Raw genomic sequence first — 25620 nt, forward strand, 5'->3', positions numbered from 1 at the left:
TATTATTCAAGGTATTTATTTAGGAGATACACAGTGCACAGCCTCTACACAGAGAGCTGGTGGGACAAATGCACTGCCCCATCCCCAGCGGGTCCCAACACATCACACTGAGTATGGGGGAGGTCCCTCGTGTCCACTGCTCACTCACCCCACCCCCCACTCCCCTCCAGCCCCCCTATCTGCTGACTTCCTAGCCCCTGTTGTACCTACTCTACCCCATTTCCCAGATGGGGCACACCCAAGCGCAGGGTCTCCCTCCCCAGTCCCAAACCCCACTGACAGACCCCAAGCGACCCACAGCCTCCCACACACCCCAGCCCTCCTCCTCTGCTGGGTGAGCTTTGAACCTGTGCTGGCCCCACCTGCAGCGGGCACCGAGGGCATCTCCCCACCCTGCGGGGAGACGCCACCCAGCAAACACAAGCCAGCCAGCCCTGCCTGGATCTTGCTTATACAGCACCAGCCTGAACAGCCCTGGGTCCTGGGGACATTTTCAGGCCCTGCATCCCAAACCCAGAGATGGGGCGCCCAGCAGCAGTGGTAGGTGCAAGGGACAAGAAGAGCAGTGGGGACTATGCTACAGAGCAGCTTCTTTGGGGTCACAGGAGGCAGCAAGGCACGTCCCAGAGGGGAGGCTGAAGGCTGTGCAGTCCCTTCTCCCTGGGGCTGTTCTTACAGGCTGAGGAAGTCCTCCTTCCGGTACCCCTTCTGCAAGAAAACAGGCCACTTATCACCCACTGTTTGGGGGACACATGGGTGTTCCCATCCCTGGGAACCATAAGGATGATGCTCTGGGGACATTTCCACCTCTACATGAGGTAAAGGTGTGGAGTCAGGGCAAGTCATACGCCTGCAAGCACTTGGGTGGAGTATATTTCCAGGCTGAAGCCCCCAGCCATGACTCCCTTGGGCTTTTCCACAGGCTCCCACCCCAGAGGGAGGTACTTACCACCTTGAAGTCCCGGTGGAGCTTGGTGTATTGCCACATGTTGCCCAGGAGGCTGGCTGCTGCCCGGGAGGACTTCTCATTGTCTGAGCTGGAGCAGGGAAAGAAAATACAGTCATGTTTTGGGTCTCACAGGGCATGGGATGGTACCTCACCAGCCCAAGGATACCACCCCATAAAGTCTGAGGGCTGATAGCAAAGTGCTTCTAATAGGAGTGGTGAGAAGAGATGGCCGCAGTGATGGACAACACCATGGTTGGGATGGAAAAATAGACAAGCGGGTTCCCACCTGTCCCTCCTCTTCTTGACATAGAAAAGCTTCCTGAGGCCATCAAAGTAGACGATGTCACGAGCAGCCATGGGGCTCTCCACCACCAGGTTGTTGAGCACAGCAATGATGTTCACAATAACATCAGCAGGCGGTGCCTTGTCCCCGACGCTCCCTGGCAGCTTCTCAATCAAGTGGCTGACCACCTTGGTGGCTGGAGGGCAAAGGCAACATATCAGGTCTAGTGGCCAACCTCAGAGGATGCATGGTGACCTAAGGAGGAGCCATGCAGCCAAGGACCCATGAGGCAGCACCAGGGGGTGCTTCAAGCTCTATGCTGAGACTCTGTGGCACTTGGGAGAGGAGCTGGGGCAATAGATGCATAGCCAAGGAAGGTAAATGGGACTGGAGGCAGAGCAGAGCATGCCAAGGATGTTTGATCACTGGAGACAGACAGGGCACCACACACGCATGCATTTAGCTGTGAACATGGACACAGGAAGGTGCTGGAGGTATATGCAAAGGCCAAACAAAGGGTCAAAAGGATGGAAAGCATCCAGTGGGCTCCTCTGTGCCACCCCAGCCCTGCCCTTCCCAGCACTCACACATCTCGTCCTTGTTGCGTGCGTGGCGGGACAGGTTGCGGATGAGCCCTGTCAGGGAGCGCAGCTGGTGGTGGTCAGCGGTGCGGACGCGGTCCAGCACAGGGTTCAGGATGCGTTCCTGCTCCAAAGCCAGCCGGCTCAGCACGCCTGCCCACTGCAGAGGCAAAAAACACACAGTAGAGGCACCCACCAGATTTGCTTCATGTTTCCTCCTCCTCTTGCTCAGAGTGGCAAGGAGCGTGATGGCCACATTCCTCCACCCAGATAGGGCTGTGACCAGCAGCGACAGCCAAGCAAAATGGGACAAGCCCCCCTCCTGCATCCTCACCCTGCGGTCCCCAGCCGTAATGTTCTGCAGGGCTCCTGAGGCCGCCTCGGTGGTGTGTTTGTTGAGCTCGCAGCGCTGCAGCAGCCGGTTGTAGATACCTACAATCTGTGGGTTCCAGAGCCACTCCATACCCTTGGGGTCCTTGGACACCTCCGTGAAAGTGACGATGTCTGCATTCAGATAGTGCTGTGGGGACAAGGGGAGCAGCGTTAGGCCCAGAGAGAACAATCCCATTGCTACATGCAAGTAGCACCTGATTCATCCTCTGAGTTCACCCATGCGTCCCACCCAGCAGCCAGGGCTGGTGTCCACCTCCACCCACAATCACGTTTCACCAGTCGCTTTCCCATGCTTCTACATCCCATGTGATGCAGCTGTCACAGCACAAAAATGCCACTGTCCCACCCACCCCCCAAACCTGCTGACCTCTCGAGCCTTCTTGCTCTGGGGGCTGAAGCAGCCCACCAGCTCCCCTGTCATGGTTCCACCGTTGTTCCTGCGGTGGCCCTCCAGGCGCTGGAGGGAGGAGGGGGGCATTTCATCGTAGAGACGGTAGGAGAGGTTGCGCAGGACACAGACAGCGTTCTCCACGCTCTGGGGAAAGAAATGGGACATAAAGGGTGGAATCAGTCCTGGTGAGCTGGCACAGCCTCCAGGGCCCAGTCCTATGGAGTTCCATTTGGGCTCCACATTCAGAGCCACATCCGCAGCACCACCACTGACAGTACCCCACTATGCCCTGTAAGCTTGGACAGATCCAGCTTCTTTTTCCCCGCTTTGTGAAGGATGTCTGGTAATCCCAGGGGACATAAGTAACACCCCATCTGAGGGCACTAAAGCCCCAAGCCCTCTGAGCAGAGCAAATCTCGAGGCTCACCTTGTCTTCTGACTTCCCAACTTCTAGAGAGCTGTTCACATAGTGGATCATGGCGTCCACCAGCCCATGGCACTCACGCATCTTCTGCCGTGTCTGCTGGCTTGCAGAGCTCAGATTTCTGCATGGGGAAAAAGGGTCCATCACAGTGAGAAGTGGCACTACAGCCACTCCATCCTTGTGCCCCACTACAGCAGTGAGGTCAACTAATGCTTGTCCCGTGGTGTTGACAACACTTTGCCTTGATGCACAAGCATTGCAAGGAATGGGGACCTCAAAAACAAGCTCTCTAGATTGGCAGTGCAGGTGGTGCTTTCTCCCATCTAAACTTTTATCCACAGTAGGACTGAGGTGCGTACCTGAGGAAGCCCGTGGAGTTGTAGAAGATCTCTGCCTCGGAGGGGTTCTGCTGGATGACACCAGAGCCACCCAGGCCAGAGAGGGGGACCAGGACCAGGTCTGTGAGCTGTTCCAGTGTGTCTCGAGCCAAGCGATCCTTCAGGTTGTCACTAGAGGAAAGATTCCATAGGATCCCTGCATGGAAAAAAAGGGATCCTCAGTCCTGGGGACAGATAGAGAGCACGTCCATCCTGGCCCACCTCCCACTGGCCACTCACAGCCATGAGGCAACTCATGGTTGGGGACACCACCCAGGTGTGTGCTGACAACACAGAGCTGTCCTCACACAGTATCACCCTGGCCTTACTCACAGGCCAGGGGAACCAGATGCCACCTCATTAGGAGGACCCCAGTCCAGCCCTGTGACCATCTCTGACCTGTGACATTCTTGCGCAGCTCATCATCGGGCTCCCGCAGTGTCCTCATGAGCTCATAGATGCCGTTCTCCTCCACCAGAGCCAGCTTGTTCTCAGCATTGTCGTAGATGAGGTTGCGCATGGCACCTGTTGCATGGCGCTGCACCTCCTGGTTGGGGCTGTTAAAGAGCTTCACCAGCTTGGGCATGGCCTGGAGGCTGCGAGCCTACAATGGGAAACAGGTTGGATGGAGAGGCCAAGCCAGCTTCACATGGGATCTGAGGCTCCCTCCATTTCCTTCATCCTCCCAGGTGTGCCCCACCATATCAGAGGGGCTCAGGAGACCCTTCACCTCTGGTGCCTACCTGCTTCTTGGCATTACTGTCACTGTAGCACTTGTGCTGGAGGTAGGCAGCACCCAGGACTTGTAGGTTGGGGTCACTGGCTATCAGGTATTTCACCGCTGAGGGCAGGTCAATGTCATCAAACCTGGAAGCCACATGAAAGGAAAGACACCCCCAAAGGTCTTCCATCTCTGCTCCCCACCACAACCCACGTTTCAAAAGAGACATGCCAACCCATCTCCCTCCTCATCACACTCCTCCTGGCTTAGCAGGCACCTTCCCACCTCTACATCTCAGGATGGTTTTACATTAGGACCTAAAAGCATATGCAGGACACACTTAAAGATGAACTCACACCACACTCCATGACGGTGAGGCCAAATTATGCCAACCACCTCACTTCTCCTCCTCCTTCCCTTGCAGACAAGCAACAACCAGGGAGTTTAATCCTAAACCAGCCGAGTGACTCATGAGAACAAGGGACAGGGATGGTTGGCACTCACCCTCCTGACTGCTGTGTGAGCAGCGTGCTGTGCCCGTTGTAAATATCCATGGCGCGCTGGTCCTGGAGGTGGTGGCTGGACTCAGCCAGGCTGCGCACAGAGGGTGCACGGGAGCTGTGCTCCACCATGCCCATGTAGGAACTCCCAACAGGCGCCTGCGAGGACGGCTGGATGCTGCCAAAGGAGCTGGTGCTGAGCCGTGAGCGGTTGTTGCTCTGGAAGCGCTGGAGCGTGCGCATGGCTGGTGCCCGAATGGTGCGGCTCTGGGGCACCTCTCCGCCATCCAACCAGTCGGAGCCCTTTGCATTGGAACCAGTGCTCATCCGCCTCTCAAAGGTGTACGAGCGGCTGAAGCCACCATTGCCTTGGTTTTTATAGAGGGACTGGTGCCCCATGGGGTCCAGCTGCTCTGAGATGATACTGTAGCGGTCATCCGCAGCACTGGGAGGCAGTGGCCCATCAGCCAGTCGCAGGGAGCGCAGAGACAGCGTGTCAAAGCTCTGACGGGCCCGGTAGTTGCGCTCATGGAAGGAGTTGGGCCGTGGGGAGGTGTTGGCAGCCTGTGACATGGCATAGCCCACGCCGTAGCTCCGGCCCTTTGGCATGACCCCGTTGCTGACAGTTGCCATCCTCTTGTTTGGCGTGAGGTCCACAGCCGACCGCGATGACCAGCTGCTGCCCTTGAGTGTGCCAAAGTCTTTTTTGGCCATGGGTTGGTACAGCTAGGGGGGAAGCATGGGGTTAAGGGAGGGTGAACACAGACATTCCTTCATCCTCACCACAGGAAAAGGAAAGGACAGAGCCAAAACCATCCCAACTCCCCCATAAGACTTGCACTCCAGACCCCCTCACCAGATTCATTATCCTTCTCTGACATGCTCCAGGGCCTCTATGTGTTTCTCATAGTAAGGGACCAAACAACCAACACAATACTCATGGTGTAACCTCACCAGAACTGAGTACAAGGGGACAGTCACCTCCTGCTCCTGCTGGCTGTGCTACTGCTGATACAAACTATTGGCCCTCTTGCCTACCTGGGCACAATGCTGGTTCACGTTCAGTCACTGTCAACTAAATCCCAGATGCTTTTCTCCCACGCAGCATTCCACTGCCCCAAGCCTGTAGCACTGCCGGGGGTTGTTGTGCAGGTTGAAGTGCAGAACACAACACTTGGTCTTGTTGAACTTCCACCCATTGATCCAGCCTTTCCAGATCCATCTATAGGGCCTTTCTACCTTCACATAGGTCAACACTAAGCTGTCTATCAACACTAGGCTGTCTAAGCCATCCCCAGCTAGCACAGAGATGTGTGCTTGGTTCAGACATACCGAGCTTTTGGAGTCCAAGCCATTGGTCTGGGAGCGGGAGCTAAAGGAGGAGCGCACGGTCGTGCCATATGGACCACCTGCAGGATGGAGATGGGAGATAACACACTGGTCTGTGCAAGCTGGGATAAACACTGGGATAAACCCTGCTGCCCTCAGGGGGGTGGATAGGGGGCTGAGAGCCAGAGGATTGAAGATGTGCCTTCCTTCCAGCCATGGGGTATAGGAAGGGGCTGCAGAGGAGGCAGCACAGCTTCCACAGCTTCTCCACCTTTCAAGGATGCCCTAATGGTGAGAGCAGTAATTGCTACCTTGGTGGGGGCTCAACACAGCTCCCTTTGACCTCACTCAGCTGGGATAGGGGCTCAGGGGGCCAGCCATGCTCTGCTGCAAGGCTTACTTGTGTCCTAGCCCCACTGGGTTACTGCCATCTGGATGCCACCACAGCAGGGACAGCTAAAGGTTGGGGACATCCACATTGGGGTGCATGGTGCCGGGGGGGCTCTCTCGTCATTAGGGCGCAGCTAGAGGCGCAATGGGGCGAATGAACAGGGCGGAGGCCGTGAGCTCAGATGTTAAATGGAGGCACTTGGAGAACAGCCAGCAAGGCGAGACAGCGCCGAGAGCCCAGGGAAGGAGCCAACGAGAGCGGCCCAAAGTGGGGCATGGGGTCCCAGTACCCTCATGGGGTAAAGTGAGGCTTGGGGACAAGCAGCCCAGGCTGGAGCAAGCGTAGGAAGCCCCCATTTGGATCAAAGGAAGACGGGAACCCCCCACCCGCAGAGAGCCGCCCCGCCATCTCCCACCTCTGCTATCCATGGGGTCAAGCGTGGCGGTGTCGGGGTGCGAGGCGGCCGTCTGTCCCCGCAGCATCATGCGGATCCGGACCTGCTCCTGGACGCGAGCATTGCGCAGCCGCTGGGCCTCAGCTGCTTCTCGGCCGCGAATGTCCAGCTGGCGATCTGAAGGCAAAGCCAGTGAGCAAACACCGGCTTCAGGCTGCAGGGCCGACAGCAAGAAGGCATTAGTCTCCTGCATGACGGCGGAGGGGCTGAGCAGAGCACGGCCGCCCTATGCAGGTGTGTGTGTGTATGTGTGCGTGTGCGCGGCGGCGGAGCCTTCCCTGTGCTGTAGGGAGGCACCCGGCCCGCCCCGCCGCCGCCACGCCTCAGTGCCGCGCACACCTGAGCAGACATGGAGGCAACGCAGGCCCCTCTCAAGACCAAAGGAGCTCTATGGGGTGCCCACAGACACAGTGATGGGAGCTGGATACACTGTTGGGGCTGGATCCCCCACAGACCCCAAAAGATCCAAGGATACAAAAGCCCCAGGCCTCCGTGTGGCCTCCGAGTTGACCTCTGGACCACCGCGTGGCCTCTCCTGACAGCCTGCCCGAGGCTTAACCTGCACATCAACACCCGAAACACTCTGCAGCCTCCATTTGACCCCCGCCCTCCACACGGACCCCTAGTGAGCAACAGGCACCAACAACCTCCCCCAGACTCCCACGTGGCTTCACCTGCATCTCTAGACCCCCCTTGGAAAGCCCCACATCCCCCCATTTATCACCCAGGCTCACTGCCCATTGACCCCTAGAGCCCTTAGACCTCCAAGAGGCCCCCAGCCAACACCAGGCAGTCTCCCTGATAAAGTCCTACGCCACGTCCTACAAGAGCCCACCACCACTGTTAGGGTGCGATGGCTGGGCCCTCCCTGCTTTGCTTTCCAAATCAGTTGGGATTTGCCAAAGAAACAACAATAATACGTTTATTATATTAAAAAGTCAAAGCATGGGGCAGCTGAGTGCTGCTGGCTCTGAGCAAAGAGGCAATGAATGCAGCGTGACTCAGTGGCTGCTTCATGCAGGTACTAATTAGGCTCGCCCCACCCGCCCAGCCATCCCAACCAACCTGAGCTTGTAGGGCACGCCTGCTCCCAGGATCCCCAGTGGCTTTGTTCCACTGTTTTCCCCCTGCCTGGATTCTTGGAGGGAGCCATGCACTCCTGACACAAGTTGTGTACGTTCTCAGCCTTAGGGCTGGGGAGGGGGAAATGGGAATGTTAGCTCCCATGGCGGCTTTGGCACCACCTGGCAGAAGCGTTTTGGGGTTTGGCAGCTAATGATCTGGCTCAGGCTTGCAACACCGGGCGCTGACAGCTCAGGATGGCTTTTGTCCTTTGGTGGAGGGGGGAAAGAGCAGTGAGGAATGTGCCGCTGTCAGCAGGAGCTCGATGCGGGACAGCAGAGTGTTCCAAGGACGGGGATCTGTTCCCTGCAGTGGTAAAGGCCCCCGATCTTGGTGGCCAACCCTATTGTGCCTGGGGACCTATGACCCCCCCCAGACCCTCCCTGTCTCTCTCTGGAAGGCTTTATAGGGTTGGGGGTATGGGTCAACAGTCAATCCTTTTTGGGGTCTACAGCCTTAAGGGGACCATTCCCAGCTCCGTGCCACCCACACTTGGCAGTGCTCAGCAGGGCACTCCCAGCCTGCATGAATCATATTCTCCCCCCCCCCCCTTCGAAGCAGGAGGTTCACTCCCCATGCATGTTGCTGCTTGCTTATGGCTGCATGCCAGGCTCCGAGGGGTGGGGGGATACCCCCAGGTACATCCCTACATCCCCAAAGCAGGGAGCAGGGGCTCTACAGCCTTGTAAAAAGGCTTTGGATTGGATGCTTAAAAAATAATAATAATAATAATCAAGTACAGCAATTTGCTACAAGACCCCCATTTGGAGCACAACTGAGATGTGACCACACGCAGTGATGCAGAGATGAATAAACTCAGCATAGACACACCATGAATTGTGCCCTAAGGGCAATCCCCCCCTCTATGGGGTGACCAGCACAATACACAAATGCCTGTTGTCCCCAAAGCCCCACTGTGTGCCTCGTCCCAGACAGCAGGTCCTGTGGCCACCGATGCCACCAGCAACAGGGAGCAGCCAACAGCACACATGCCCAGACTGTCCCTTTCACAGCAGGGAAACTGAGGCACGAGGACACTGGGGAGAGGTCAACAACGCTGCTTGGCCAGAGCTGCCCAGGAGCGCTCAGCTGATGGATGACTCCATCAGTTTCCCAATAGCATCCACGTCCCCTGGCATGATGTCAACCCGCGCTGGGGACAGCCACGCTCGCAAGACACTTACCTTGTTGGGTGGCCCCACATTGCTGGTGCCCTGCAGCATCCTCTCGCTGGGTGCACCCCTGGGTGCTGTCGGGGAGCCCCGGCGTGGGGTCGGCGATGCCGTCTGTGCGGTGGTGGGCGTGGGGTTGTGGCAGGGCCCGCCCCAGGAGCTTACCCAACCAGTCCCTTCACCGTTGTTTTGCATGTGTGCTCCAAACCCACTTGCCTCTCAGTCAAGTTTGAGCTTTCGGGGCTTTGCGGTGGGGTTTTGGCTCGTGGTGGCTCTGCACGATGCCGGACTGACCCACCTCCTGGATCTGCTGCCAATGGAGGTCCCACCTTCGCAATGCTCTGGAAAGCACCTTTGGTCCCCCACTTCCATGGCCTTTGGCCAAAGCATCCATTCCAACACATTCCATTGAATGCCCTGGCCTGGCATGGGGAACCCAACAAGGAGGGCTCCAAAAGGAAAAGAGGGAGTGGAGGCAGAAGTGGGGAGGACAGCCTATGGGGCAGGGGGGGTTCCCCCTCACCCTGGAGGCTCCCAAGGAGCATGTCTGCATGTGTGGGATTGAGCAGAATCCCTTTGAAGCCCAGATAAGCTGAGAGGGAGCATTCCAAACAAGCCAAACCAGTTCCAGGGCCATCACACCGAATGGCACCACAGCCAGCACTGGCCGATCCCCTTTGCCCACCGCCATTCCTCTGCTCAGCCCTATAGGGACATGCTAAGCCACCTGCTTGGGGCTGGGGTTCAACTCTGTCCCCCCCCACCCTATGAGACCCAACAAGCCCCAGCGTGACATTCCCTCCGGGGCAGGGCGAGCTGCTCAGCAAATGCCTCTCCCTATTGCTCCTTGAAAAAGTAGAGACCTCCAACTCTGGAGAGGCTCTATGTCATAGAAAATTAGCAATCATTAAGGCTGGAAAAGACCTCTAATGATCATCCAGTCCAACCATCAACCCATCACCACCACGCCAGCCCAATGCTAAGCATCCCTTGGTGCTGATGGTTCCATTGGGAGCTCCAAAGCAGCTCAGCCCCTTCCGATGGCTTAAAAAGTTGTGCCTAAGGAGAAGCGGCTTTGGGGATCATGCCATCCACCCTGCCCAGCACTTCTCCACCCCCAGGCCACCTCCTGGCATAGCGGGCAAAGCCCTTGCCCACAACAAAGTGCTTAAAGAAAGCTCAGAAATACAGGGAGCTGGGAGAGAAGTAAATGAGTGACACCAGGGGGGAGAAAAATCCCACTGCAGAGACTGACCCCATAGGCAAACTTGGAGGGGGGACACCTCCTGGGATGCTCTCAGGGATGGCAGTGCCCAGTGCTGCCAGACCACGGGGTGGTTTCAGCCCATGCTCCTGCAATGGGGCGAGACCCAGGTGTGGGGCGGAGGCTCCCCAAGTTCCCTGCAAGCCCAAGCGTGCATCGGGGCATCAAAGGTACATAGCTGGTTGCCTCCTCCTCCTGTTCCCTGCACGCTGCCAGCCCTCCTGGGTGCTGCACAGCAGGCGGATCAGCCTGGGACTGCAGCCACAAGGCAGAGGGTGACACTGCAGGAAGAAAATCCCAGCCAAGACATTGATTTTAATTTTTAAGAATTAAAAAAAAAAAAAACAAAAAAAAACAAAAAAAAACCAAAAAAAAACCAAAACAACAGAACAACAGCAATTAAAAGAACAAAAAGAAAACAGACAACTTCCTGAAAACAGCTTCCTACCTCATAATTTCACAGAAATTAGCTTGGAAACATCATTTGCTCGCCCCACTCCTGTACCTGCTTTGGGCTCTGCCCTTTCCCCCCCTCTCCCCCCCACTCCCACCAACCCACCCTGCTGATGGGGGCCAGGAAGGGGCTCTGCCCCTTGCCCACTTCAGCCAGAGCAGCCAGGGCAGAGCTTTCTCCCCTCCAAGGTGACCACCTGGCTCTGGGGATGCCACAGAGGGTACAGGCAGCCCTGAGGGGAACCCCCACCACCCCAAGGGTATCTGTTCCAGCAGCCCCCCCCACAAAGGCTCTGCCCTCCAGCACTGGGCACCGTGCAGGGGACACTGAGCTAGTGCTGGCTGCGAGTTCAGGTGCCACTTTACTCCCTCCAGCATCACCAGCATGACATAGCCCCCAGCCTCAAGGCTTTGCTCTCCCAACAGCAGGACGCCCACTGCCTGGCACTATCGAGTTAATAAATTCATTGCTGACTAAGAAATTAGACCCTTAAGAAAAAATCCACCATCCCACTTTCGCCCCACCCTCCCTCCCCAATTCCACCCCAAAGTAATCATGGTTCATTTGGAGACCCTGGCAGCAACGGTGCCCTCTGTGCTGGCACTGATGGCCACCAGCAAGAGTTGGGGACAGGAGGACACCAGCAGTGGCCAACCTCTGGCTGTGGTCTGGGCTCAGGGTGTTAGTCCTTGGGTGATTTCTTGCTGTGAGCATTCCACATGCCACGCTTGGAGTGGTAATAGTGGTAAAAGTTCCTGAGACGCAAGCGCTCCACCTCCAGCCCGCTCTGAAGGACCCTGCAGCCAGACAGATGGATAGCTGCTGAGGGAAACAAGGGGATGGACACAGCCAAAGCCCTGTATGGCTGGGAGCATGGGGATCCCCATCACACAGGTGGGGGGGTACAGGAGCCTCACCTGTCCAGGAGCTCCCAGTCCTCCCCACCCCAGCGGTCCCTGAACTCCTCTGTGTTCATCCCTCCAACGCGGTCAAAGTCTGACTTGTAGATGCCGAAGAGACCAAAGCCATTCACCTCCCAGTAACCTGGAGAGAGGAGCAATGAGTTCCCCATCCCACCAAACCATTGCCCTTGGTGCACCCAGGAAGCCACATCCACGCTCACAACTCAATCGCTCCCCCAGTCCTCCCTTCCTACCACAGCTCTGTCCCCACAATTACCACTTCCTACTGGGGTCCAAAGGGTAACACTCCAAGTTCTGGAGAACTCTTGGGCTCTAATCTCACCTCACCAAAGCAGAACAAACCCACCCAAATGGCACAAGGAAGGGGACTGCTCACCGTTGGGCTCCCGTGGGGAGCTGCCACAGCTCAGCCTCATGACAATAGGTGCGTATGCCAGCTTCCCTTCCACACAGTGCTTCCGGATGCTGTCCAGGATGTTGGGGGGGAAATGGATGTGCAGGTCACACAGGAACACGATGCTGTGCCCATCCTGAGGGTGGGAACAGACACAAGTGGGAGACTCGCAGCCAAGCCACGCTAGGATCTATAGAAACCCCAAGGGGAGCAGGGTGTCCTCACCTCAACCATGTCCACACCAGCCTGCAGCCCTGCTGAGCGCTCAAAGTTCCCTGTGCGCCGTAGGTACTGATAGCTGAGGGGAGAGAGCAGGGCAGTTAGCTTTGGTGATGAGAAGAAACCTCCCCAAGGGGACAAACGCTATTTAACACCTTTTGTTGGTGACACAGACAGCAAGATTGAGGGCACTTCCAGCAAGCCTGTGGATAACACCAAGCCATGCGGGGATAGACATGCAGGAGGGAAGGAATGGCATCCAGAGGGACCTCAACAGGCCTGCAGAGATGGGCCTGTGTGAACCTCATGAAGTTCAACAAGGCCAAGTGCAAGATAAGTTCAAGGCCAGGTTGGATGGGGCTTTGGACAACCTGGTCTAGTAGAAAATATCCCAGCCCACAGCATGGAGTTGAACTAGGTGGGCTGTAAGGCCCCACCAAACCCAAATCATCCTATGACTGTGAAAAAAGGGGCCACCTCAAGCCAACAGTTGTGACAGCACCACCAGGATGGCCTGTCTATTTATGAGACCACCATCACAGGACCACGGTGGGATGTGGAGAGGATGTGGGGGTCCTTGGGATAAGTTACCGAGGCAGCCGGGAATCCTGCAGGGCTTTCTCGACGTCCATGTCATCGCTGTCAAAGTCCACCAGGATAACGTTGAAGTTGGCATCCTTGGTTACGTCATACAGGCCAACCATGTCTGAGATGAACTGCTGGACCCAGCGCGCTTGGTTCTTCACTGCCGGGCACAGCCACAAACATCCCTCAGACCACAGGATCCACACACTAGAGATCCCCCAAACACCCCCAAACCAGCAGCCTGTTAAATTACACCACATAACCTCAACGTTGCTATGGATCTGGCCTCCTGAGAGCCCTGATAGCACTTGCCTTAGGAAAGGCACTTGGCAGTACCATAGCCATGGGCAGTCCCTCAATCCCAATGCCTGAGACAGACTGGGCTTCAAGTCATGGCCCATGCCCTCCTGCCTGCCTGCAGCCCCTTGGACCTGCCAAGAGGACACAAAATCCCACCAGAGAACACTGTGGGTGGCAAGAGACACTACAGAGAGATGTGTCCTGCTGTCACCTACCGGGTACCACAAAGTGCACCATGATGTCCTGCTTCCAGCTCAGTTGCAGCGGCCGGCACAGAATGGGCTTCCCATAGAGCATGCTCCAGGTGCTTGGCTGGGCATCGGTGGCCCCCAGGGCTGGTCCCTCAGGGTTGGCTTCAGCACTGTTGTCCTGCTTGCCTTGGTGCAAGAGGACATAGACATACTCAGAGAGCCGCACCGTCCGCTGGCCCCGCTCTGCCAACTCCAGCTCCAGCAGGTAACGGTTGCCCCGGGCCGTGTCACGGCGCTTCTCCACATTGATGATCCTCAGGAGGGTGTAGATGCTGTGGGGGAAGGAGAAACAGGTGAAACAGCCCAAATATGGACATTGGCCTCCATGCCATTCTGTATCTTCATCAATGATCTGAACAATGGGATCGAAAGCACCCTCAGATTCAACGTCTGAGCATGGTGGCAAGGTGGACACTGCATGAAGTTTAACAAGTGCCTACTCCTTCACCTGGAAAGGTATAATCAAAGTGCTCAGCACAGGCTGGAGAGGGTCCAAGGGATGGCCACAAAAATGGCCAAAGGGCTCAAGATTCTGTCCTATGAGGAAAGTCTGAAGGAGTTGAGTTTTTCCCCCACACAGGAGAAGAAAAGGCTCAGGAGGGGCTCATCACTGTATTCCAGCTCTTAAAGGGCAGCTAGAAAGAGGACAGAGGTTGGGCCTGATGATCTTTGGAGGTCCCTTCCAACATGGGCCGCTCTACAACTCTAACCGAGCCCACCTGGTCCCAAAAAGCCAAGTGGGGCCAGGGCACATCCCCCCACATCCCACCTACACCCTGTTGCCTCCCTACCCCCCATTCTTCTCGTTGAGTTTCTCCATGTATTGGGCCACCACATCGACCACCTCGCTCTCGCTCAGCTGCAGGTTGCCCGAGACGTTGCAGCGCAGGTCATTCCAGTCAGAGCGCAGGAGCTCAAAGTCCACCGAGCTGACACTGAACGTCCTCTGCCAGTTGATGGAGTCCTCCAACCAGCTCTGTGGCAGCTCCCCTGTCTCATAGCTGTAGTCTGACACCTCCTCTTCCTCCTGGTCCTTTCCCTCCTGCTGGGATGCTGTTATTTCTGATGTCTTCAGAAAGGATGTCACCCGTGTCCCCTGCGAGCGAGTCACCTCAGAGGAGTTGTAATCAGTGGTGACCACCATCCTACCCGGGGCAGCGGTCACATCCTCGGGGGTCTCCTTGCTGAAGATCCCTTCAGCCCCCAGTTCTTCCCGCTTGCTCACCGGCTGCCACCTCCTGTCACCCACCCGCCTGGTCTTCCTCCTGGCTGTGTCTCTCTCTTTGGACATATTACTCAAGAGCCAAGGGGTCCGGTGGCCAGGGGCAGTTCGGAGCTTGCTGGAGGTGATGGGATGCTTCTGAGGGGTTCTGGAGCGAAGGTGCATTTTCTTCAGAAGCTTTGGGTAAAGGAAGATGCTGGGGAAGGCGGGCTCCTGGGCTGGGGCTTTGCGTTTGCCTGGCTGCAGCCTGGTCACATACACCTTCTCCTGGGCTTTCTGAGTCTTTTTGTCCTCCTTGGATACTACGGACTTGCTGGGATCTGGTGTTTTGGCTTTGCCACCAAAGATGGGAACAGGGAGGTGAGACTGGAGGCTGAGGGCCCCAGTACGCTTGGAGGACACCAGCAGCCCCAGCTCATCCTCCTCACTGGGCTCCTGGGGTAACCATCGGAGCATTCTCCCACGGACTCTCTCCTGCACAGGTTCTGTATTCCCATTGCCATGGGGACCCACAGGAGTGGCTGTAGGGCTGGGAGTGGCAGGGGGTATGCTCCACCTTCCCGTGCCCACCTCATCCCGTGCCTGACTCTGCTTGCGGTGGAAACTGTAGTAATCCAAGTAATCCCCATAATTTCTGGTGACTGGCAGAATCTCTTTCCTTTGGGCTTCAGGTGCTAGCTCGAGGTTCTTCCTGGCTTTGGGAGGTGGGTCTGTGGCCTCAGGGCTGTCCACAGTATCCTCATCCTCCTCATCATCTTCGAGGAAATCTAGGGAACAAAGACAGAAATAAGTTTCTCGAGGGTCCCTGCTGTTCTGTTAAGGGGATCAACATGAAAACTGTCCCTGGGTGAGGAAGGCTGAGAGCTGGCAGGCTCTGAGTGATGCTCAGCAGGGATGGGGGCTAAAGACTCCAGTAATTAAGCCCCCCAAACCTTGGCTAATTAACCCCTCTAAGCACATCACTGGAGACACACTGATGCATTCCACCTCCCATCAACTGGACTGGCAGGTTGGGATGCCAGGTCCTCAGCCCTGTGCCAAGTCACTGAAAGATGCTTGAGAGCTGCCAGTGGGCAGGCATGACTCACTGTCTGGGTTGAGGAAGAGAAATGCTCGCTGACGTGGGTCCTCCTCATCCATCTTCATGTACTTATAAAAACCGAACCTGTGAGACAGAGATGAAAGATGAGGTCCCAGAGATAAAAGAGGGGTGTCCTCAGGTGCTACGTCTCCCCTTTTCTTGAACAAATCCCCAAGAGATTGGCAGGAGCCAGCCTGGAGGTGGCCCTTTGCTACAGACAGGGCTTGGGGATGCACACCAACACTTACTTCTCCAAGTAGAACGGGGACTCTCTGTAGAAGCACTTGTTCTCTGTCTCCATGTGAGTGAGGCGCGTGAAGTCATTGGGGTACACAAACGAGAGGTAGACCTGGGGAGCCAAGCACTCCAACATCACCAGTGCACACAGCTGGCTTAATCCCAGCACCCCAAACACACCACACAGTGCTCATCCCAAACCCATTTAGGTCAAGAAGAAAGGCTCAGCTTGGCCCTCTCCTGGATTTTAATCAGGTTGAAACATCACAGGCAAACCAAGACCCACCAAGACCAACAGTTTCAGCAAGTTCCCCTCCCAGGCATCACAAAGAGACACTTACAAATTGCAGGCCCTGGTAGCGGGCGATGGGGAAGTCCTTCACCACGTAGGTGGGGCTGTAGGCACAGGGCACCAGCACATTCTCCACGCGGGACGGCTCTATCGCGGGGGCTGAGGAGAGGCAGGTGTAGCTCAGCCCAACCTGTGCCCATCCCACGTTACAGTTTGTAGCCCAAACCATCCCAAATTGCCCCCAGAAGAGATGTCCTTCACCCTAGAGATGGGTAGAAGGTAGGGAGGATGATCTGGGTACATGGAACATCCAGGTCCTGCCTTCTTCATTGAATCACAGAGTGGTTTGGGTTGGAAGGGTCCAAAGAAAGTCACAGAGCAGCAGAAAGACTCAGCCACTTACTGAGGAAGAAGGTATCCCTGGGGTCAGACTTGAGCATGTCAGCCCCATGCTCATCCCACTGTGCCTCCCAGAGGTAGCTCCCACTGTGGCTGGCCAGAGACTGCGGGATGTGCTCCACGTGGTTCATCTTCAAGGATGATTCATCTGAGGGAAGAGAGGATAGTGACTGAACCCCCCAGTACACCACAGGACTCATCCTCTGCATGAGAGGAGCCCTGGCCCCAGAAGGCTGTCAGGAAGGCTCCTGGTTGAACCCCACCACTCAGTATCCTACACCCCCTGACTCAGCAGGGATACCCACCCAGGACACAAGGGATGCACCCCCACAAAAGAAGGCATGTGCACAAACACATGATCAGTGACCCCAGATTGTGTCCCCCATCGGGAACAGCACATCCCATAGGTCCCCAGTTCCTGGGAGGGCAAACCCAGCCCCTCCAGCCCACCTGCAGGCTTGCAGACCCTGTGACTAATGAGATGAATGATTACTGCAATCAACTAATGACACACAGAACAAGGGTACAAGGTGAACTCAGCCAGGATCCCCAGCTCTGATTACAGCATTGCTCGCTACAAACACAAGAGGTGGAAACACTTGGAGGCTTGGGCTCCCAGGGACACAGGGATTAAGCCTTGTATTAAGCTTTCCCCTTCATGCCTCAGGTAAATACAACACGAGCTTGGCTTCTGCCCTTCTCCTGTTTAAGGATTTGGGTGACACATTGTCCTTGGCTATTCACCAGCCCCCCAGAGTGCCACTAAGTGAGGTCACCATGCCCTGGTCACCTTGGTCCCAGGTAGGGTTGCCTGTTCCCAGTATTCAAAGCCACTGCAGGGAAGCAGGCAGACCCCAAATGCAGCACCCAAAACGCCTCTTTGTGCAATAGGGACATGCTGGAGATGTGGGACACATCACATTGCATCCTCATGCAGCCAAATAAGGAAAATGCTGGGGCAAGGGAAGGGGCAGAGCTTTGAGCCCTGGGGATGGGCACTCAAAAGTGGTTTGGCTTCGCACCCTGGGAAATGCTGCTGGGCTCCAAGGGAGCTGGGAAGAGAGAGAACATCATTGCTGATGGATAGCAGCTGGGGGGAAATTTATCTGCACCTCATTCATCTCCTGCCCCCCCCCACCCCTCTTCTCCCCATTGATCCCTGCATGTTGCTTCAGTGGCGACTTCCAGGGCGTGTTTGATGACCAGTCCTCATGCACACTGAGCGCCAGGGTAGGGCCCATCCATCATGTTCTTTCTTGCTGCCAGACCGGGGAAGGGGCAGGAAGCAGAAGATCTATAGGTTTAATTAAATCTCATGCCATCTATTCCCACCTCCGAGACAGCTCCTCATAACTCAAGGCCAAGGAGCTGAGCTGCTTGCCAAAGGAGCCAAGCCTTGTTAGCAAGGAGGAGGCTGGAGAGCAGCAGCCATAGGAGCTGCATTTCCATGGCACACCACTTCTACATCCCATGTCTGCGAGGGCCACAGCATCACCCCTACCTGCTGCAGCCTCATTCCTCCTATCCAGCAGAAGCCCTGGTGGGTTCGGACCCATCTTCCCTTGCATCTGGTTTCAACCAACATTTTGAGCCCAGGTGAGTGCAGCATGGTGGTTTTGCTGGCTGCTAGCACCTGGGATGGTCCTTACCTGTGTACAGAGATATGTAGGAGGAGTCAATCACCTCAAACTTCAAGCTAGGGAGGAAAACTCGCCACTAGGAAAGAAGGAGATGGAGGATCAGTGGGAGGATGGGTCCTTCTCCATGCTCAGCTCCCAGGAACCATCCTCAACCCCACCAGCCCAGCAACCCCCTGCAGATCCCTGCTGCTGCTTTTAGACCAGCCTCAGCTGATTTGGGTTACATTAACAAGCAAATATGCACTGACTTCAGAGGGTCTTCACAGCTGCCTGCACTGATTTGACTGCCATTTAGAAACATGCCCTGAATGGATGAGAGCCTTTGTACAGACAAGCCCTTACATACCTCAAAGGAGGGATGCATTAGGGTCCTTTGTTGTCTCTCTACAAGCACCTGAGAGGTTTCCCTCCCTCCAGCAAGAAAACATTTCCCCCTCCCTGTTTGTTTTTCATATCAGAAATGCAGATCTTATCGGTACTGCATGCACGCAGACAGAGCAATCCAGAGCACTGGGAGAGGAGAAACAGCCAGGAAGGGGAGCTGTCAGCCTCTGAGATGCTTTGCTGGCACAAGTCTGACACTTGTGATTAATGAGTGGTTCGGGAAAAGGAAACCTTTGCAAAAGAGTCAACATCTTCTCTTCCCTCCCCCCCCAAAAAATAAAAGCCTGAGCTCCTGAGAACAGCAGGGCTGTGCAGCCAGGTGGGCAAGTTCAGATTTGAAATTGCTGATATCTCTAAAGAAAGGGTGGAGAAATAAAAAGGGGGACCTAAGGCAGTAGGATGGGCTGACATCTCTACAGAGCAGCAGTCAGTGTCCTGGATGGTACCTGTCTGTCCTCATCTTATCCACAGTCTGGGCTGCTCCTCCTCTGTCAGCCCAATTCTCTTTGAACATGGCAAGGGGGAAGAAAAAGAGAGAGAGGATGGGACTGGCCATGGGGAGCTGCTGATCAGAAACAAGCCTGAGAGCAGCACAGGGGACATTCACTCACGCCAACTTCCACATGGTCCGAGCCTCGGTCATCTTGCTTGTGGAGCAGCTCGAAGTAATAGCGTCTAGATGACATAAGGCTGCACAAGAGGGGGAGAGGCTGGTTAGGAAACATTGCTGCTACTGCAATGGGGTGGACCCTCAGTATCAGGGGGGTTATCTCTGGAAACCATCTCTGTCCTGCTCATGTGTGGCTAAAACTTCTTGGGGTAAGGTGAAAAGCAGGGAGAGAGGGATATATGCAACTAGTTCTACTGTTTTAATAGAAGAAAAAGAACAGGAAACCTTATCCCTAACTCATGTTGTCTAACACCTTTAAGGTGTGGGCTAGTGTTGGGTGCTGGTCAGGATCAGTGTGGAGCTTACCGTAGAGGCTTAGAAACCTGCGAGCTGAATTTGGTGAACTCCCCTGGAGCCGTCCACTCGGTACCCAGCTGAGGAGAGGAAAAATGAACATCTAAGAGCTGCCAGCTAAGCAGGCACAAGCCCAAACCCTGCCACGCAGACAGACAGAAGCTCTCCTCTGCCTCCATTGGGCACCGTGCCACGCTTCAGAAAGGCTCATCAGGCAGAACTCTGTCCTGGGGCTCCAACCCAGCATCCCCTTGTCCCCCACCCCCTTCTGCTGGCACTCTTGGCACAGGAGCTTGTCACCAGACATGAGCAGCAAGATTCCAAACACAGAAGTGTGAATCAAGACCATAGGTTTCCCAGTTCCCCAGGAAAATCCAACAGCATATATTACACCTCCCACTCTGGGACAGGAGCTTTCCCAGTACAGGGAAGTCTGGAGGGTGAATGTACATACCTTGCCCACAAAGGCAGCCAGCCGTGAGTTGGATGGGCTCTCATCAGAACTGAGCCAGAACTCCGAATTGTCATCTGATGCCACGGAAAACTGGAAGTCTCCTGAGGACAGCAGAGGAGAGGTATACAGCAGTGCTGGTGGCCTGGGCTGGGTGGATGAAGGTGACAGTGTTTCCTTGGGGCATGAGGAAATGGAGGGATGGATGGACAGAAGTAACATGGTGCCACGGACCCCATGTTGTGCTCTGTCCTGGATAGGATGAGCGCTTCAGCTTCACTCAAAGCCATGGAAGAGGATCTCTACTCCAGAGAAACCCTCCTGCCTGGGAGCCAAGGACTCTCTAATACCCCTTCTGACATCAGATGGCCCAAGAAGGAGAAGTGTGCAGCTTCCCCACACCACTGCAAGGGGAGAAGAGGCTTAAGATCCCCACTCACCATCCTTGAAAGGGTGGATGTAGCCAAAAATCCTTAGCCCGTAGTTCTTCCACTTGGGTGACACTGCCAGCTTCTTCACTGTGGTGCGGGTCTGGGAATGCAAAAGTACAAACAGTTCACATCTAGTGCCAACATTATCTACGCCTCATCCTCCTGGGGCTCTGTACACCAAAAACCAGAGGGGTCACAGAGGTCCCATCGCCACTCAGATCTCTCAATTTCTGCCCTGGAGCCTGTCTGGCTCTTATGGCAATCACCTGCCCCAAAGGGAACCCAAAAGCCTGCACGCCAGAGGGAGAGATGAGCAGGCCCTCCCTCCAACCCACCACCATCATGTCTGGGACTCACGTGTGGAAAGAGTGGAAAATGGAGATTCTTCCTCAGATGCCTCACGGCTCCTCCACACCAGTCTTCAAAAACATGCAGGTTTGCTTTCCCCTTGTACTGCAGAGCGAGGAGAAGGGAGAGACGTGAGGGTCACCTCCCAAGGACAGCATTAGAGCTAACCCTATGCTCACAACACCAAAACCCAGTGGATAGTCTTCCTCCTGCTGCTGCGAGGGCACCCTTTGGGTTCCCAAGCAGGCTCACACAAGGACTGTTTCCCTTCTGGATACAACAGCAAAAGCCTAGCTCCACCAACACCCATCCCATTGGAACCAGGTGAAAGAGACTGCATGATTCTACCCTGCCCTTCAAAACCATGGTCATAGACATGCTTCCCTCCCACCATCACCCCCCTGCCCATGTACCTTCTCATCCCAGGGTAGAGCCTGGCTGGTCAGGTTAAGTTTGGGGTGCCTGGTGGCTCGTGAGCCTCTGGAAAACCGTCCATCCAAATCCTGTCCATCATTCTGTGCCAGGGAAGCAGGAGATGGGAGGTGAGAGGTGCCAGCACACTGCTCAGATGTGCTTGTATGACACTTCCTTATGCCTAAATACCTCATTTGAGATGCCATGCGTTTCCAAACCAAGGGGAAAGCTTTCAAGGCTGAACGCCTCGAGTGGCACCTCACTATAGAAGAATGTTGGCAAGGCACCCCAGAGAGCTTCAAAACATTCCAGCTCAACTCGTTTCCCATCCTCTGCCGAAAGCACTCCTGCTCCATAACAGCACACTTTGCTGCTCATCCTAAATGCTGGTCCGGCAGGCTACAGGAAAGGGGCTATTTTGGGCTGTGTTTCCAAAAGAGCAGGAGCTTGGGCGATAATGCCATCTGTACTGTGCCTCCGGGCAAAGGCAGCAGGGTGCCTCCCTGCTTTCCCTCTTCCTTTAAAGGGGATTAGATTAATCCGATCACTCGTGTCTCGTAATTTAGAGGGATTAGGGGAGCAGTCACCTGCCCCCAGCTTGCTGAAGAGAGAGTTGGGCTCATTCCTACCTGCTCCTCCTCGTGGCTCTCGCTGGAGTCCTCAGCCTTCCTCTGCCGTGCTGCTGCCTGGGCCACTACCAGCCGCCTGCCAGGGTCCGTCACCTCCCCCAGCCGCTCTCCATCTGCAATGCAAACACAGGGACCTGCTGAGTGAGACCACGGCTACCTTCCTCCAGCCTCATCACCAGATGCTCCCAGGCCTTTCCTAAGGCTGCAGAAGAGATGGACACGGTGAGTCCTGGCCATGATTCCCTTCATTACATTCGTACTAAGCAGCGTTGGGCTCCCATGGACAACAGGAACAGCAAGGCAGCGGTCAACAAGACTCTTCCGTGTTCTCCATCATCTCACTTGATGGCTCTGGGGAGCTCCTGCCTGCCCCAGGACAGGGCTGGGGAGCCCCCAGACCCAGCAGCCTCCTGATCTACATGCACTGATGCTATTAGCATTCTAGCGGCCTCGCAGCCCACATCTCCTTGGAGATGGCAGCACAAATCCCATCCTCAGCGCGGCTGCAGCGCGGGAACAGGAAATTAAGCTCTAAAGCCCCCTTATTCTGCTCTCAGCCATTATTCAGCCCTGGCAGCCCAACCTTTCTGCTGCCAGCTCCCTGTCTCCCTCCCATGTCTTCAGATAGATCCACATCGTTCTTCCCACAGCCCTGTCTCAGCCTCGATGGGGATGGGGAGCATCACAGGGAAGAGTGGGACTGGATCCAGCTTGAAAGGGAGAAAGGGAGGGAAAGGCCAATATTTCTACCAGCAAGTTGGGAACGAACCCTCTTCATCTCACCCTCCAGCCCCAGAGCCCTCTCCCTCCTCCCCAAGCCCCATCACTTTCCAAAGCCAGGGCCATTGGAATCGCAGCCCAGCAGCAGGGACAAAAGGCTCGATGGAGTGGTATTGTTCGGCTCCTGGCCCTGCAGCAGCAGAGGCAGCAGCAAGAATAAAAGGCTCCTGCCTGCAAGATGCTGGCCGGGGAGGAGCATCCTCCCTTCTCTCCCTACCCCAAAGGGTGCCAAACATCTGGGTGCTGCCAGAAATGCAGCCCAGCAACAAATACCTGAGCACCCCAACCAGGTGGGTGTCGGGGCAAATGATATGGAGTTCACATTCAAGCCCCTGAAATCTTGTGCTGGAAACAGAATGCATTTCCTAAATGCCTACAGGGTGCCAGGGTTGGTTCCCCAGGCTTGGTTGCTTTGATCCTTTCCTTCACTTTTAATCTAAATTTGGCATCCAATCCAGCAGAACCTCCCTTAAGGAGGTGACAGGGGACCTGTGCATCCCCCCCTCAAGCCTCCCTTCATGTCGCAGCCATCGGTCAGCAGCCAGCTCCCATCAATCTCCTTGCCCAGCCCAAATCCCTTCGGTCCTGCCATTGCCAAGGCAACAGGCGCTTAGAAAGGGACAGCTGAGCTCCTGGCCACGGTGTTTTTGATGGCACACGAGGAGGATCAAGTGCCACCGTGCAGCTGGGGACACAATAGCTTCCTTTGGGGACAAGCCCAGGGGTGAGCATCACCCATTATGTCTCAGGATGCAGAGGAGATGCTGAAATCACTGGAGATATAAACACGAGCTCTCAGCCCCTCCAGACACACAGTGGGGGAAGCAAAGGGATAAATGCAGTGTAACACGTTCACTCAGTTATTCAGCCCTGCAGCCGTTCCAGCCCCATGTTTCCCATCTCCATGCCACTTTGTTCCCCAGCCCCAAAGCCCTGAGACAGCCCTGGCTGCCCAAGGACAGGGCTCGCTTGTCTGCCTGCCTCCTCCTCCCCTCCCAGCAGCTCTTGGCAGAGTGGGAGTGCTCACAAAGAGCCAATTCAGGGCAGCAATGAGGAGGACGAGGTCTCTCTCAGAGAGAGATGGAAGGGGAAACCAAGCAGCCCACGGATGGCACCACTGCTCTTCTGCATGGGCCACCAAAACTTCTTAAAGGGCTCTTGTCTATAATCTTCTCTCCTATCTGCACCTCTAAAGAAAGAAATAAAGGCACGGTTTCCAGCTGGGAGAACACTGTAATGGCCTCATTATTTCAGATGAGGAAACCTGTGTGTTAAATTAGGCAGAGAAAGGTAATTATCTACTTGTAGAAGACAAGGGGGAGCATTTTAGCAGGGACAGAACAGCAGCTTCCCATCCCAGCTGCTGACCACAGTCCCCATGTGAGCAGCATCCACAGGGCCACCATAGGGACACCACAGAGACACATATACCCCAGACAACCCCCAAGCACACACCCTACAGCCTGGCTTCCTGCCTGAAACTCACACCCAGTGCTTTCCAGAGGCTGAAAACACATCAGCTCGGTGCTGCTCTATTTAACAAGCAATTAACCTTTCCCAGCATCTTCTGCTGGCTGACGCAAGGCAGGCAGCATCCTCCATAGCAGGACAAGGGGTCTTGGACACACTTTGGGTTCCCTTGCAGACAGCCCCCATGGAGAGAACCCAAGGTGGGGGATAACCCGGGGGATGGGGGAAATGGGGTGGGATATGGGGGGGGGCATGGGATGGGGGGGTTGTTACCTCTGCCGTAGGTGAAGGGCAGGCGGAGGGCGCGGCCCTGTCGCACCAGGCTGATGTGCAGGTAAGTGAACCACGCGGCCGAGGTGAGCAGCGCCAACAGCAGCAGCAGCTTCAGCTGCTTGCGGATCTTCTTCACCGGGAGCCGCGGCATCACAGCCCCCCCACCCGCCGTCCCCGCGGCCCGCCGCCGGCCTAGCCGCCCATTAGGCCCCCCTCCCCCGGCCGCCCACCGCTACGGGCCGGCAGCGGGGGGGGCGGCGGCGGCAGCTCAGTGCTGCCCGGTGCATCGCCGCCGCCCCGGAGCGCCGGCAGCGGACACGGCCGGGACCAGAATGAATGGAGCCGTGGGAGCCGAGGGAGGGGGCGCGGCGCCGCCCGGGCAGAGCGACGTGGGAGGCGACCAATCGCCGCACGCCGGGATGGAGTCTCGGCCAATAGGAGGGATGAGAAGGCGGGGCTAGAGGGGGCGACGCGCGTCGCCACGCCAACGGGTCGGGCCATGGGGGCGGCGGGGGGAGCGGGTCGGATCCGGGTCCGCAGCGTGGGGAGCTGGGGGTGTAATAGGGGAGAAAGGGACGGGGGTGTCCGCGTCCCGTGGGGCGGGTGGGGCAGCCGTGCGAGCACCGGCTGTGTCACCACATCGCCCCCCAGCGGGGGCTTGGTACGGCCCTGCGTGCCGACGGGATGCGGGGCCCGAATGGGGGGCGGCCGCGGTGCGAGATGGGACCCGTTCCGTGCCCCTCTACGTCCCCTTTCCATCCCATCTCCATTCCCTTCCCAGCACCATCCCACCTCTATCCCCATCCCCATTTCCGTCCCTGTCACATCCACATGCCAACCCATCTCCATACTTAACCCCCCCACACCCCATCTCATCTCCAACCCAACCTCCATCCCATTCCCACCCCCATCCCATCCCATCTCCATCCCACAGCTCACCGCACCGCTGCTGCCCGAGTAGAATCGTTCCCCCCCCCTCCCCAACCCCCCCTCGCTGCAGTGCGGAGCTGGAAATGAAAGCAGGGGTTAGAATTCAGCGATGAATTACAAAGAGACTATACCTACAGCTGGGGAAACTAGAGGGCACCCGTGCGCCAAGGCTGAGCATCCTCGCAGGCGAGTGCAGGA

The 25620-nt window shown here is 56.2% G+C and overlaps 2 protein-coding genes across 6 annotated transcripts; both read right to left on the minus strand.

Annotated features, from left to right (window-relative positions):
• PKP3 (plakophilin 3) lies at positions 1-10706 on the minus strand. 2 transcript variants are annotated; one of them, XM_015863333.3, is made up of 14 exons: positions 9100-10706; positions 6755-6947; positions 5952-6028; positions 4624-5345; positions 4142-4265; positions 3798-4002; positions 3381-3555; positions 3025-3142; positions 2574-2741; positions 2148-2333; positions 1820-1973; positions 1236-1428; positions 950-1037; positions 1-708 (listed from the first exon to the last, which is right to left on the minus strand). In XM_015863333.3, exons 1-14 carry the CDS (start codon positions 9280-9282, stop codon positions 673-675), a joined length of 2622 nt encoding a protein of 873 aa, XP_015718819.1. In that variant the 5' UTR covers positions 9283-10706; the 3' UTR covers positions 1-672. The 2 variants fall into 2 exon arrangements, with proteins under 2 accessions (XP_015718819.1, XP_085404230.1); XM_085548104.1 differs by lacking the exon at positions 9100-10706 and adding an exon at positions 7859-8153.
• Positions 10647-24891, minus strand: B4GALNT4 (beta-1,4-N-acetyl-galactosaminyltransferase 4). 4 transcript variants are annotated; one of them, XM_015863350.3, is made up of 20 exons: positions 24493-24891; positions 21970-22082; positions 21340-21441; positions 20936-21031; positions 20588-20678; positions 20151-20251; positions 19709-19776; positions 19344-19422; positions 18358-18424; positions 16713-16856; positions 16359-16468; positions 16029-16129; positions 15788-15864; positions 14269-15466; positions 13442-13749; positions 12933-13086; positions 12348-12420; positions 12105-12258; positions 11723-11849; positions 10647-11602 (listed from the first exon to the last, which is right to left on the minus strand). In XM_015863350.3, the coding sequence occupies exons 1-20, from the start codon at positions 24641-24643 to the stop codon at positions 11488-11490; spliced, it is 3429 nt and encodes a 1142-aa protein (XP_015718836.2). In that variant the 5' UTR covers positions 24644-24891; the 3' UTR covers positions 10647-11487. The 4 variants fall into 4 exon arrangements, with proteins under 4 accessions (XP_015718836.2, XP_015718839.2, XP_085404226.1 ...); XM_015863353.3 differs by having other exon boundaries at positions 20151-20297; positions 24493-24542; XM_085548100.1 differs by lacking the exon at positions 24493-24891 and having other exon boundaries at positions 16359-16571.
• Between the last annotated feature and the right edge of the window lie 729 nt (positions 24892-25620).

The sequence above is a fragment of the Coturnix japonica genome, chromosome 5, assembly GCF_054131305.1.
Source record: "Coturnix japonica strain WE chromosome 5, WE-NBRP24, whole genome shotgun sequence".
NCBI lineage: Eukaryota > Metazoa > Chordata > Aves > Galliformes > Phasianidae > Coturnix > Coturnix japonica.

What these genes read in the sequence shown, in the direction of transcription:
- PKP3 (XM_015863333.3), bottom strand. Translation starts at nt 9,282, where the DNA reads ATGCAAAACAACGGTGAAGGGACTGGTTGGGTAAGCTCCTGGGGCGGG. An exon ending in AGAGCAAGAAGGCTCGAGAG is followed by an intron (nt 2,334 to 2,573) that starts GTCAGCAGGTTT and finishes TTGTCCCCACAG; the next exon opens with CACTATCTGAATGCAGACAT. An exon ending in GTCAAGAAGAGGAGGGACAG is followed by an intron (nt 1,038 to 1,235) that starts GTGGGAACCCGC and finishes TCCCTGCTCCAG; the next exon opens with CTCAGACAATGAGAAGTCCT.
- B4GALNT4 (XM_015863350.3), bottom strand. Translation starts at nt 24,643, where the DNA reads ATGCCGCGGCTCCCGGTGAAGAAGATCCGCAAGCAGCTGAAGCTGCTG. An exon ending in CTCAACGAGAAGAATGGGGG is followed by an intron (nt 13,750 to 14,268) that starts GTAGGGAGGCAA and finishes CTTCCCCCACAG; the next exon opens with CATCTACACCCTCCTGAGGA. An exon ending in GACTGGGAGCTCCTGGACAG is followed by an intron (nt 11,603 to 11,722) that starts GTGAGGCTCCTG and finishes GTCTGGCTGCAG; the next exon opens with GGTCCTTCAGAGCGGGCTGG.